Here is a 13,754-nt window from a genome sequence, read left to right as displayed (position 1 = left end):
ATAATTCATAATTAAAAATAACTGTACACTTTAAAGATTATATTATTCTTCATAATTATTTTTTCCTCATTAGAATCCTGTGTTCAAAGTATTTATTTTTTATCAAAAATAAGTAAAAATCAATTTGGTAAAAAAAAGTGGGTCAAAATCCAAATTTTGCAGTTTTAATTAATTTCATTAGAGGAAGAGCTGCACTTTGAAAAATAACATCTCCATGGTCAACTCTAATGGCAATGTCACTACACATTATGGTGATATGTAGGAATTGTGCAGTTTAGCTTATATATTAGAAATTTTCTTGATTGCATTATAATCCCAATTCTTGAGTATTCATTTTAACATTTTTCATAAATACATCACTTTCTTGTCTCAGAATTACTCAAACAAATTTGACAGACATCCACCTTGACTTACTTCAATGATACACTAACCTATGACTAAAATCAGAACTAGACAACATGATTAAGTGACGGAAAAAAAATTATGACAAAGGCAATCTGTAATAATTCTTATATTTAATGTTGTAAAAAGATGAGCTCCCAAGTGAGAGGTCTGAGCGACAGCTTGGAATACAAGATGTCAAAGGTGAACAAACAGTTGACACAGGCGGGTGCTGATTCATACATAGAAGTGTTGTGCCTGTTCCTGTACTCTCGTACACACAGCTGGTGCTCTATCAAGTCCACGGTCATCGAGGCCTATGTCTATAGTTTATTGCACATACAGAGAAAATGCTTTTTCAAGTTTGCATAACATGAATAAGAAACCTACACACAGCAAGAAGCACTGGCTAAAAAGTTGCAAAGCTGAATAGGAACGGAAGTAAAGTCTTACTACAGTGAGGTGTGGTTAAAATGTATTTTCATGATTGTACTGTTTTAAAAAATAAATGTAAGAGTGTATTTAAAAACGAGGCATTGCAATCCAATGATGTTGCCTGTTTTAAGAGGCAATATCGACATAATTAACAGCATAAATCAAGTACAACAGCGACCAGCAGCACACTGTGTAAAAGGCAAGTCATGAGACAAAAGAGGAGGAGTCACTGCATTGCACTGACTCTGATTTAAGTTCAAGTGTAGTTGTACTTTTGCTACAGGGTTTTTTTCCAGCTTGAAAAAAATTACCTGATGGCTATTTAATAGCTATAAAGTTGTTCACTGCATTTTCTTTTTTTTTTTTTTCTTTGCTCCAGCAAACGGGACAGTTTGCCATCCAGACAAAAAAACTCAAGATGTGCAGTGGTACAGTATGTAAGAGACCATACTGTTAGCAGTAAAGGGAAACTACTGTGCAATCAAAAAAAATAATTCTAGAGCTTTTTCCGCATGTTGAGGACGAGTTGAGAGTCCCATCGAAATCAATGGAGGACCATTGGTTTGCTCTAGGGATGGGCATAAAAAGGGACTGCGCGGAGCTGATTGATTGATTGCGTGTTGAAGTCACTGAGTCAAAATGGAGCGTATATCAATAAGATGGCAGCTGTGGTTAGTTGACAGACTACGAACACTCCTGGAATCCCTACTTACTGAGAATGGCTGGCGACCAGACTAGGTCAAGTCAACTGGGTTTAGGCTCTAGCTCACCCGCAACCCTATTTGAGGACACGCAGTATAGAAAAAGGATGGAATCCTAAATTAAGACTTCAATAAAAACATTTTGAAAGGTCATATATATGACCTCCCCACTAAATATGACCATTTTGAGTGGGCAAACAGGCAAACAATTAACAATTAACAATTCTTTTTTGCCACCTGTCCCAGCTTTTTTGGAACATGTTACAGCCATAAAATTCTATGTTCATGATTATTTGCTAAAAACAAAATAGTTTATCAGTTTGAACATTAAATATCTTGTCTTTGTAGTGTATTCAATTAAATATAGGTTGAACATGATTTTCAAATCATTGTATTCTGTTTTTATTTATGTTTAACACCACGTCCCAACTTCATCGGAATTGGGGTTGTAGTTGTACAAAAGAAGCTTCAATCCCATTAAAAGACAAAAAAAAAAAAGAAAAAACTAATATTTGATGATTAATTTTCCTAGTCGGTTGCAGGGACTGAGTCGAATGCCCATCCCTAGTTCAGTCCAAAGATTCCCACTAATAAAGAAGGCTGTATCCTAGTCAAGGACAAACAATAGAGACTGTTCGTACTGGGCCACAAGGGCAACTGATTATTGGACTGATATTCTTTGGGTTGGGAGAAAAACAGCTCGAAGAAAAGAAAGCCCTTGGTAGCATCAGAAGCAGACACGCATCCTATTTGGATAGGAATTCTTAATTTCCTGAAGAAGCTAGTGCAGTTCCTGAAGAAGCTATGTAATAAAGTGAGGGTGATATATTCCTGTGCATGCACGCACACACAGGCACACATAAACATGATCGTTAAAAAAGGCAGCTTAGCTTGGATTGATCTCAGTTTTTAAAAGGGCTAGCCTAGCGATTAAACTATCCATGAGGACATGAACCCTTTTTGTTTTGTCTTGTCGAAGGCACACAAACTCCTACGAGTTTCTTAAAATGTGCAAAACGCTTCATTAACATAATTTCCACAATATAAGAAAATGTTAGAGAGATTGCTATCCTGCTCTCTGTCTTCCCCTCGGAAAAAAAGCAGGATCACGGTGTCTTTAAAAAGTCCATTGATGCGCAGGCAAACACCTCCTCACATTCTCCCCATGGGGACCTGGCAAGCATTAGTTAAGAGAAAAGGGCAAAGGCAGAGGCTTTGCATGTGTAGTGGTGGCTTCATCCATTTTGAAGAATAAAATGCTCCACACTGCTTTAGGCCCTTTAGTTCTGACCTCAGCTATTCGGATTCAGGGGTGGTGGTGATGGTGGTTGTAGGTGACATCTTGGGGACTGCCTGAGGGTTGATAATGACCTGAATGACGAAGTCCTTCTGGATCTTGGTGTCTTGCAGTCGCGTCTTGTCCGTGAGGAGTTTGCCTGAGAAGAACCAGCGCTGGTGGGCGGCCTCGATGTCCTCCTGGGCGTGCAGCTGCTTCTTCAGCTGACCAATACTGTCCATCATGCTGGCGCTCAGACGTAGGTCCTTTCCTGTGGACAGGCGCACCTGCGGCAGACAGAGATTTTTAAGAATTATACCAGCACCAAGATACCATACTTTCTCGTGTATAATGCACACCCATGTATAATATGCACCCCCAAGGTTTACCTGTAAATTCTGGAAAAACCTTCTACCTATGTATAATGCATTTTTACAATGCATGATTTTGCTTCTGCCCATATGCTCGAAACAAAGTATCTGTATTTTGTTAAGCACTTTATTTGAACACTTTTATACTTTTATTTACTTGCTCTTATTTTGAAATTCACAGCCCTAACTTTTATTTAGTAAACACACAGTTGTGCTCAATGTTTGATTACCCAGGCAGAATTTGTAAGATTGGTACAATTATTTAAAGAAAACATGAAGGAACAGGCAAAACATATTTACTTTTATTTTAATGGAATTCAAATTAAACTGTCAAGCATTTCAGAAAATCATTATCATTGCACAAAACATAACCATAAAGAAATTAATGATGGTTGTTGTTCAGTCATCAGTCCTATTTAAAAAATAACTATTTCACAAATTCTGCCTGGGTATGTAAACTTATTAGCACAACTGTACATACAGTGGGTACGGAAAGTGTGTACATTTATGAGGAAAAAAATTAACTTAAATGATTTTAGCAAATGGCTACCTATGTATAATGCGCACTATTGACTTAATATTTATATTTTTGGGGGGGAAATAATGGGCATTATACACGCGAAATTACGGTATCTTTAGAGACAACAATATGACGATGGCAGATTTATGAATAACATGCATATTGTGGCCAGGTAAATTATTTTAAAATGATTTGTCTGCTTCCGTAGTTCTAAGCACAGCCCCACTGATGTGCACTGCTTACACTAACAACATGGCTGCAAAAAGAGAGGAATTTGACAATTTGGACACTACATTTCGTGACTTTTTCAAAAAAGTGACTCGCAAGTACCCACGGAATAATTTTCTCATGAAATTCAAATGAAATTAAATTTTTTTTTAAATACATTTAACTAATAAAAACAATGGTTGCTTTAGCTTCATTAAATTTAAGCAATGACACCTTGGTTAGAAAGTTAAGCCCCTTTTACAGAGCCTTTTTAAGGGAGGGACACCACCTGTGTAAGAATTTTCTACAGCGGCGAGACAGCGGTGTCATGTTTAACACAGACACTCACTACCTACTCTGTCGAAAGCAATTGTCAATGTCCAAGTGTTTGACACTGTCACACCAAACACTGGTGCTGATCAAATGTGTGATCTTCTGCTACAGCTCTTGTGTTGCAATTTTGCAAGGTTTCTTTGTGAAAGAGGCTGTCATGCTGAATGAATGTTTTTATCTGCCACAATAAGCACAGAAGATGCTTTGGGAGGTGTGGCACTTTCAGGGCAGGATGCTACATGCAGAACTTACTGGATGTAATAACAATAGAATGGAAGAATTAAATACAAGTGTCATTTAGGCATTTGCTTCTGTACCTTCATCTGAAATTCCTTCTTAGGGGCCACAGGAAGTTGGGGGCTGTCGCTATGATCGTCGTCGCTGCGCTCTGAAATGAGGTTGACAGGCGGAGCGAGGCAGTAGACGGGCAACTGATAGCGATTCCCGAGTTCGTCGTAACACTCCGTCAGAGTACCTGGAAAAAATGATTGTTATCAGAGTTTGCAAAACCGGATCAACTGGTTCTTTTCCATGAATTTTGCATTTTGTGCTCTCGCTCACCATGCGGTAGGGTGATACTGGCTCCGTCTACGATGGCTTGGGCCAGCTCGTGGTCGTTACACTCCAGAGCCACTGCGGCAGCTTTCAGGGCATCCCAGATCTCCTTGCGGCCATCAAATGCGGGCGCCGTGTCCCAAAACTCGTCACGCTTGCTCCGCAGCTGGCCCTCGGTCATCGGATAGTCGCTCTTCCACTTGGGTCGATCTTTCTTTAGTGGCTCATTACGACCTGTCAACAACAGAAAGAAGACCAAAAAAAATAAAAATAACTCAAGTGCAGATGGGGCGTGGAAGCCTTCCATCCAACCATTTTCTGTACTGCTTATCCTCAGTAGGGTCGCGGGCGTGCTGGAGCCTATCTGAGTTATCTTCGGGAGAGAGGCGCGGTATACCCTGAACTGGTTACCAGCCAATTGCAGGGCACATATAAACAAACAACCATTCACACTCAGATTCACACCTACGGGCAATTTAGAGTATTGAATCAACCTACCACGCATGTTTTTGGGTTGTGGGGGGAAACGGGAGTGCCCGGAGAAAACCCACGCAGGCACGCCGAGAACATGCAAACTCCATTACAGGCGAGGCCGGGATTTGAACCCCGGTCCTCATAACTGTGATGCAGATCCGCTTACCAGTCGTTCACCGTGCCGCCAGGTGTAGGCCTTCATTTGTAAAGATACGGTTTTAGAGTAATACTAAAAAAAATATCGATTTTTCTTTTTTTTTCCCCCTGAAATAAATGATGGTTGGTCAAACTAATATAGTACTCTATATTACAATGTGCCCAGTGAAAAACAAAAACAATTCTAATTCATCTGAGAGATGCCACTACTGTTGTTTGAATTAGCAAGCGTTCAAATGGGTTCAGGATATCATTATTTTCCAGGTGTTAACGAAAATTAGTTACTACAAGTTTCTTTTTCCTGAGGGTGTGTGTAAATGGGTGACTGAGAGGCATTAACTTTGTAGGTTGTCGCTTGCTGTTGTTGATGCTGGAGATCCCGATGCTGCGGCCTGTCAGCTCCTCAAACATCTTGCTGTATTTTTCAGTATTTAAATGTTTATAATTAGTGTCTACCGTAGACATTACCAAGCTGGTCCAGTTGGTGGCACACTGCAAACGACTGAGCGGAAATGATGGCACGGAAATGAGGTGGGGCTGGAACGAATTAATTGGATTTCCATTCATTTCAATGGAAAACATTACCTCGTTTCCGAACGTTTAGGTTAACGAACTGAGACACGGAACGGAATAAATTCTTAAACAGAGGTCCCACTGTATTAGATGTCGGCAAGCACAAGCAAGTCAATTTACAAACGGTGAACAATGTCCTAAATAACAAAGTGATGTAAATGTTCACCACAGGAGGAAGGGTGCAGGCTTATTCCCTCACATGATGTTGTCTCTAAATCCACAGCAGCTTTATCTTGTCAACGCTGACAAAAATAACTGTCAGCAGAAGACAAGAGAACATCCAGCAAAACTCAAACAAAGTAACCAGGATAACATTGAGTTTGCAATACGCATGTACCTGTTATCTATGGAACTTTACTTACCTTATTAAATATTAACAAAAAGCACTTATCTAATAGGGGGAAAGACTGCTGGACGCATGCACATTTTTAGTACAATAGTTTGCCTTCCCTTCTTTAAAATAAATGTGTAACAGCCACATTAGCTTATACTCACGGGGCGCGGGGGGTCAACTATAAATTCTTAATCACCAGGTTCAGTCACTGAGATGGGGAGCAATGGAAGATGAAGAGTGAAAGAACGAAAATACAAGGTCACCTTTCTTTCAAACTAATTATTTATCATGCAGGCAGTGAAGGGAGGAGGATATGGTGTAAGAGTACGCACAGCTTCCTTCCAAGCACTCACTGACAAGCTGGCTTTCAGTGACACACATCCCAAAAAATGGACCAAAAGGTTGTTTTTCCCCCGTCACAAAGAAAAATGTGGAAATGTGTAGAAATGAACAAATGAGAAGCCTTCGATTGATGTATTTCAGAAACTACCTGTAAATTAAAAAATGCAAATAAGTTTTACTTCTTCCTACTCCGATTTGAAGATGTATAATTTAACTTTATTTTTTGTTGAATCCTATCACTTTCACATGTTTGAGATAAAGAATGCAATCAATCAATATGCCATTTAAACATTAACATTAAACATTAACATTAAAAACATGTACTAAATGAATGACTTAAATTAAATACAACGACACTGTCCTTAACAAATGTCCTGTACTGTATAGGAAAACAAAAAACAGTTGAAGCCATTGTAACAGTATGCACAAGTTGAACATTTAATTCAGGGATTCTTTCGCATATTACTAGTAGTACTACTAGTACCACACTTTGTGAGTCCCTGCTCTTGTTGAATACCCAAGTTTCTACAATACAAGTGTCGTGCCAAAATTTAAGGGGAAAATATGCCAACAAACCACCATTGTCTATCTTGTGAGAACTAAGAAATGAGAATTCCGTTCAGTGAGCATCTAAAGCACAGGTGTCAAACTCAAGGCTCGGGGGCCAGATCTGGCCTACCTCGTCATTTTATATGGCCTGCTGAAGCAAATTGTGTGTGCCTACTTCATGTGCACTAAACCGGGAAATTTAATGTACTGTGGCGGATGTAGTACATGTAGTACATAAAGGTAGGACACACATCTCTGTCTTGGCTGCGCAGTACAATATGACTATGCCTACAATATGACTATGCCTAAAATAATATATGTTGAATAAAAAATAAAAATGTGCGTTGGATTAGCTACTTATTCAAATTAGCCACGTGGTGGGTCATTTAGTACACAAGTTGCTGTCAAGACATTATCTTATTTCTACATTATGACAGTTAAGAATGTTAAAATGTTACAACATTTTCTGATGGCAACTGTTTGACTGTGGAACAGATTATTTCTATTGCCATTATTTCCTGTGGATTTTTTTTTCAAAACACATTTGCATGCCCTGGAATGAATATCTTTTTCTTTATAGAACATGAACATATTGGATGAGTGCATTTAAGAAGAAAGATATGGACTTCACCTTCTTATCATTATAACAGGCTTCTGTGAGGACAGATAAAAAAACACAGAAGCTCAGTCTCGAGCCCCTAACACACTGGCTACTAAGGCGGCTTTTCTTCTCCCTTTTTATGGACTTGCAATTAGGTGCTGATGCGGGATGTGGTGCTAATGTCAACCCGTAAATTTACTGCCTTCCAAGGTAGTATCAGAAGTGTAACAGCAGAGGAACGCCATCGATGTGTAAGAGGAGTGTCAAGTTTAACACCCGAAACTCACTGCCTAAACCTTTTGCATTTGAAAGCATTTTTCACTGTCGCGCTGACGTCGCCACACATCTCATCGCGCAGAGTCACCACGACTGTGTCATCGTACACCTCGGACACGCTTGCCAAGTTCTGTCTGAAAGACACAGGCAAATAAAGTGCAGCTCTACTTTTATGTCTCAACTGTGGCAGTTTACCAGAAAGCTTTTTTGATTTATAACAAGCATACTGCAATTGCTGTGATTCCTCCATTTTCTATAGTGCTTGTCCTCATTATGGTTGCGGTTGAGCCGGTGACTTCATGTGAGAGGCTGGGAACACCCTGGACTGGTCGCCAGGCAAACACAAGGCAGTAATCGCCATGATAATGGTCCTATTCAATAACCGAGGCCCAATGACGTGGCTTTTCCTGACTACACTGCACACACATTATTAGAGAGTTCGGATAAAGGCTCACAATTGAACAGAGGAAGCAGGTTTAAAACTGTGACAATGCAATGAAAATACTTGGATATTAGCAAAGGCAAAAAAAAGTTAATACATTTGTTTTTAAAAACTGAAAGACACATGAGAGTATAAAATCATTGGAGATGCCAGTAGGTCAACATAGAGGGAGGGTACATGTTGAGACTTGTTTTCTCTTTAAGGGGGGGGGGGGTTAGAGACAGTTGCTCCAAGGCAGGCTTAGCTTGAGGTCGCTCCATCAGAAAAACACCCCATTCACGTGATGTTGACAACATTGTGATGTCACGGAGAAACAATTGTCTCTGGACAAAACTTGGGAATTTTACTTTGAAAAAGAGACAAGCAAGAGTACAAATGGCAGCCTCTTGGGGTTCCTCAATAGTCTCAAGAACAGTGGTTCCCACACACAGTCACAGACTGGTGGGTCAAGATACAGTTGTGCTCCTAAGTTTACATACTCTGGCAGAATTGATAATTTCCTGGCCATTTTTCAGAGAATATGAATGATAACACAAAAACTTTTCTTTCACTCATGTTAGTGCTTGGGTGAAGCCGTTTATTATCAGACAACTGTGTTTACTTTTTAAAAATCCTAATGACAACAGAAACTACACAAATGACCCTAATCAAAAGTTTACATACATTTACATTTACATACATTTTGGCCTGCTAATATGCACAGAAGTTGACCCAAATGGGTTTGAATGGCTACTAAAAGTAAGCATCCACACCTGTGATCTGTCTGCTTGTAATCAGTGTGTGTATAAAGGTCCAGTGAGTTTCTGGGCTCCTGGCAGACCCTTGCATTGACATCTCTGGATTCTGAGTCATGGGGAAATCAAAAGAATTGTCAAAAGATCTGCAGGAAATGTAACTGAACTGTATAAAACAGGTAAGGGATATAAGAAGACATTCAAGGAACTGAGAATGCCAATCAGCAGTGTTCAAACTCTAATTAAGAAGTGGAAAATTTGAGATTCTGTTGAAACCAAACCACGATCAGGTTGACCAACAAACATTTCTGCCACAACGGTCAGGGAAATTGTTCGAGATGCAAAGAAAAACCCACAGATGACTTCAGCTGACATACAGGACATACTGGCGCTCGACCCACTAGTTTGCTAATTTGTATACAAATACAGTGCAGTTCAGCTTCTGGCGAGCAAATGTCATGCTAATGATATGCTTTTGCTGGGATATAAAACTCGTTTGCAAGAGTATGTCTTTGAAAATATTTGAAAAAAGGGTGTGGAAGTTTCAAGATGCACAATAAGAGGCACTTGAAGAGAAATGGGCTGCATGGTCGAGTCGCCAGAAGAAAGCCGTTACTATGCCAATGCCACACACACACAAAAAAAATCATGCTTACAATATGCCAAACAGCAAAGAGACAAGCCTAAAAAATTCTGGAACAAAATCATTTGGAGTGATGAGACCGAAATAGAACGTTTTGGCCACAACCATAAACGTTAAATTTGGAGAGTAGTCATCAAGGCCTATGGATGAAAGGTACATCATTCCTAGTGTGAAACATGGAGGTGGATCGCTGATGTTTTGGGGATGTGTGAGCTACAAAGGCACGAGAAACTTGGTCAAAATTGATTGCAAGATGAATGCAGCATGTTATAAAAAACACAAGGGGAAAATTTGCACTCATCAGCCCGGAACCTGAGCATGGGACATACTTAGATATTCCAACATGATAATGATCCAAAACAAAAAGCCAAGTCGACCTGTCATTGGCTACAGCAGAATAAAGTGAAGGTTCTCTGTCTCCTGACCTCAATATCATTGAGCCACTCTGGGGAGACCTCAAGCGTGTAGTTCATACAAAACAGCCCAAGAATTTACAGGAACTGGAGGCCTTTTGCCAAGATGAATGGGCAGCTTTACCATCAGAGAAAATAAAGAGCCTCATCCACAACTACCACAAAAGACTCCAAGCTGTCATTGACGTTAAAGGGGACAATACACAGTATAAAAACTGGGGTATGTAAACTTTTGATCAGGGTCATTTGTGTAGTTTCTGTTGTCATCCATCCATCAATTTTCTGTACCGCTTATCCTCACTAGGGTCGCAGGCGTGCTGGAGCCTATCCCAGCGCTGTTTGATAACAAATGGCTTCGCCCAAGCACTAACCATTAGTGAAAGAAAGGTTTTTGTGTTATCATTCATATTCTCTGAAAATTGGCCAAGAATGCACAAATTCTGCCATGGTATGTAAACTTATGAGCGCAACTGTATATTGGGTCTTCTGTTGTAACAGTGAAGTGCAATGATTGATTCATGTTTGCTGTGATACACTGATATCGGCTATTTTTTATCATTAGATTATGTGCAGTATGTGTCAATATCACACAATATGGGATGCATATTAGTAGGTTTTCGTCCCAGGGAGGAACCAAATTTCTAAATTGGGTCTTCAGCTGAAAAAGATTGAGAACGCCTACTTGAGAAGATGAGCTTTGTTGTTCTACATTCTAAAAATAACGGTAACTCTAACAAGTTCAGCCAAAATGTGATCATGGGGAATGTATTTGTGTTGGTTGAACAGCAAAACTCCATAACAACATTCAATGTTAAAAGTCTACAAAGCCTCTAACCGCCAAATAATCAAAAGGAATTTTGAATACTGAGCCAAATTTCTTTTGCATTGTTGTCTGGTCCAGAAATTGTGCAGTCATTTAGAATGCCTGCCTGTTTGTGTGCTGCTGCAGTTTAGTCTGGTTGCTAATATAATATTTTCTCTTGTTAAGTGCTGCTGCAGGCATTCAGTGTACGCCAGTGTTTATATTTTGAAGAATGTTAAATTCCAAGAAGGTAAAAGACATAATAAACCTCCCCAATAATAATGACTGCATCAGAGGCATTCTTGTTGATATCAGCAGTGAGCACTATTTGTATCGTAGACATTAGGTTCACAAAACCACTTGTAAAAATCAATCTCAAAAATAAATATACAAAATTTTATTTAAACTTTTTCACATTAAAACAGAGGATTTTATACTATGGAAAAACAAACCTTTATCATGTTAGTTTAGATTGTTCTTTGTACTGGTCATACAAGCAGTGATCGCTGACATTTACACAGAGAAAGAGTGGCAACACATTATCTTCTTTGAAATTACACACAATGATACAAAAAAAAGAGAGACTGGCATATGCTAAACCAGTGATTCTCTTGTGGTGGGTCAGGACGCAAAAATGGATCACGGACCCATTTTTTGGTGGGTCAAGGACAGCTAGTAAAAAAAGTAAATGTACAGTGGTAACTTGACTTTCACGTTGAACTTATTATGTGACTAAACCCATATAATAATAACATTAATAACAATAAAAAGAAGAAGACAACAACAAGCTCTAGTAGGACATTCCAAACGGAAAGGAGGAGCACGAGATCTGGTGGGGTGTGGTTAGGGAGGACAGAGGTTAGTTCGGGTAGACTAGGTTGAAGAGGTGGGTTTTAAGGTTGGATTTGAAGGAGGAAAGGGTAAGGGCCGCTCTGATGTTAATGGGGAGTTAGTTCCACAGTACAGGGGCGGCGACGGAGAAGGTCCGGTCGGCATTTTCTTGATAACAGTATCGGTGGTGGCATAGAAAAGGCTACTGCATGGGCCAACAAAACTAGCACTGATATTGCAGTAATTATAAACCTTTAAACAATTTATATTTAAACACAAGCTGTAGCAACACATGCAAACACAGCATACAGCAATTCTAACGGGCATATATTCTTAACCCGTTGTAAAACAATTTACTGCAAGTTAAATGCAACAGTCTTCTTTTTATGTTTCATCATCAAATCTATGTAAAGTATGTCTCTATGTATTATACTCCCCACTGGTGACCACGGCGAGCGGACCAGCACAATGCCCAGTGAATCATCATGATGCACAAACTGTTCAATTCATTACATTCTATTCACTTATATTGCTATATGATTTTGATACAACACTGTAGAGTCCTATTGCACTTATCAAAAAAGCACATTAGAAAATGTTTTGTTGGTGTTTTTTGGGGGTACTGGAATGGATTAATTGCATATACATTTCAATGGGGAAAGATGCTTTGAGATTTTAGTGTTTTGAGTTAAGAGCATTGTCAAGGAACACATTAAACTTGTAAGTCAGGGTGCCAATGTAGTCATATTTTTCCAGTAAGGAAGAGAAGCGTACTAAGCTCCCACACAGATCATATTAGGTAAGGGACGGAAGTGGAACTGTCTGGCGCTCGAGCCACTAGTTTGCTAGTTTGTATATAAATACACTAGTTTGTATACAAATACAGTGCAGCTCAGATTCTGGCAAGCAGATGTCATGCTAATGATATGCTTTTGCTAGGATATAAAACTTGTGTGCAACAGTCTGTGTGTGAAAATATTTATGCATGTTTTCAGAGGCTACTTTACATCCATCCATCAATCCATTTTCAACACCGCTTATCCTGGATAGGATCACAGGGCGCTGGAGCCTATCGCAGCTGACTTCGGGCGAAAGGCGGAATACACCCTGAACTGGTTGCCAGTCAGTCGCAGGGCACATGTAGACACAGACAACCATTCGCACTCACATTCACACCGTCACTGAGTAGGAACTGAACCCACACTGCCTACTTTACAGTACATTTTTGTTTCCCATATATGTAATTATTATTTTTTGCAACGATGAGGAAAGGCGGATCCCAGGGAGACAACAGTTGAGAACCACTGTACAAACCATTTTTAAAAGTACCAGAACCTCAACGACCCATTAACTTCATGCAAACCAACAGGCAAACTCAAGTACAAATGGTCAACATTAGATTTCTCATTAGGAGTGTGTAGTACTCCTGACATGGTCGTCTTACCTCCCCGGCCACCGTTCCTGGATGAGCCTCTGCTCTGTGTGTCATCCCATCGTTCCCAGTATCTGCCCACACATCCTCCCATGGTTAGCGGGGATGCACTCTGCTTCCAAGCGTCCTAACTCAAAAGCGGCCCCATTACAAACTGTAGCCCAGCAGGGAGGATGGGCTGCGGGTTTAGGTGCTGCAAGCCAAGTGGTCAGCTTCAAGTTGTTGCGTTAAAAGGGATTACAAAAAACGTCACAACTCGTGGGCCAAAGACTTTGATAGTTTACCTAGCGACTCAGTTTTCTTTCAAAACGTTCGGCTAGAAAACAAGGACATCTTAAAGAGGTTGCTTGTTCCTTAGTGTCCCTCGTTGTTA

General features: G+C 39.9%; 1 protein-coding gene across 1 annotated transcript; it reads right to left on the bottom strand.

The window, feature by feature from the left end:
• Positions 1-498: 498 nt before the first annotated feature.
• Positions 499-13,709, bottom strand: ubtd1b (ubiquitin domain containing 1b). Its single transcript, XM_061755956.1, has 4 exons — positions 13,394-13,709; positions 4,786-5,013; positions 4,542-4,699; positions 499-3,080 (listed from the first exon to the last, which is right to left on the bottom strand). Exons 1-4 carry the CDS (start codon positions 13,473-13,475, stop codon positions 2,814-2,816), a joined length of 735 nt encoding a protein of 244 aa, XP_061611940.1. The 5' UTR covers positions 13,476-13,709; the 3' UTR covers positions 499-2,813.
• Between the last annotated feature and the right edge of the window lie 45 nt (positions 13,710-13,754).

Source organism: Phyllopteryx taeniolatus, chromosome 19 (genome assembly GCF_024500385.1).
Source record: "Phyllopteryx taeniolatus isolate TA_2022b chromosome 19, UOR_Ptae_1.2, whole genome shotgun sequence".
Taxonomy (NCBI): Eukaryota; Metazoa; Chordata; class Actinopteri; order Syngnathiformes; family Syngnathidae; genus Phyllopteryx; species Phyllopteryx taeniolatus.
Note: the sequence above shows the minus strand (reverse complement) of the source record. Positions and strands in the feature narration are given on the sequence as shown.

Excerpts from the sequence above, each read along its gene's own strand:
- ubtd1b (XM_061755956.1), bottom strand. The coding sequence starts at position 13,475 with ATGGGAGGATGTGTGGGCAGATACTGGGAACGATGGGATGACACACAG. Across the intron at positions 5,014-13,393 it reads CAGGAACGGTGGCCGGGGAG|GTCGTAATGAGCCACTAAAG; the intron begins GTAAGACGACCA and ends TGTTGTTGACAG. Across the intron at positions 3,081-4,541 it reads AGAAGGAATTTCAGATGAAG|GTGCGCCTGTCCACAGGAAA; the intron begins GTACAGAAGCAA and ends TGTCTGCCGCAG.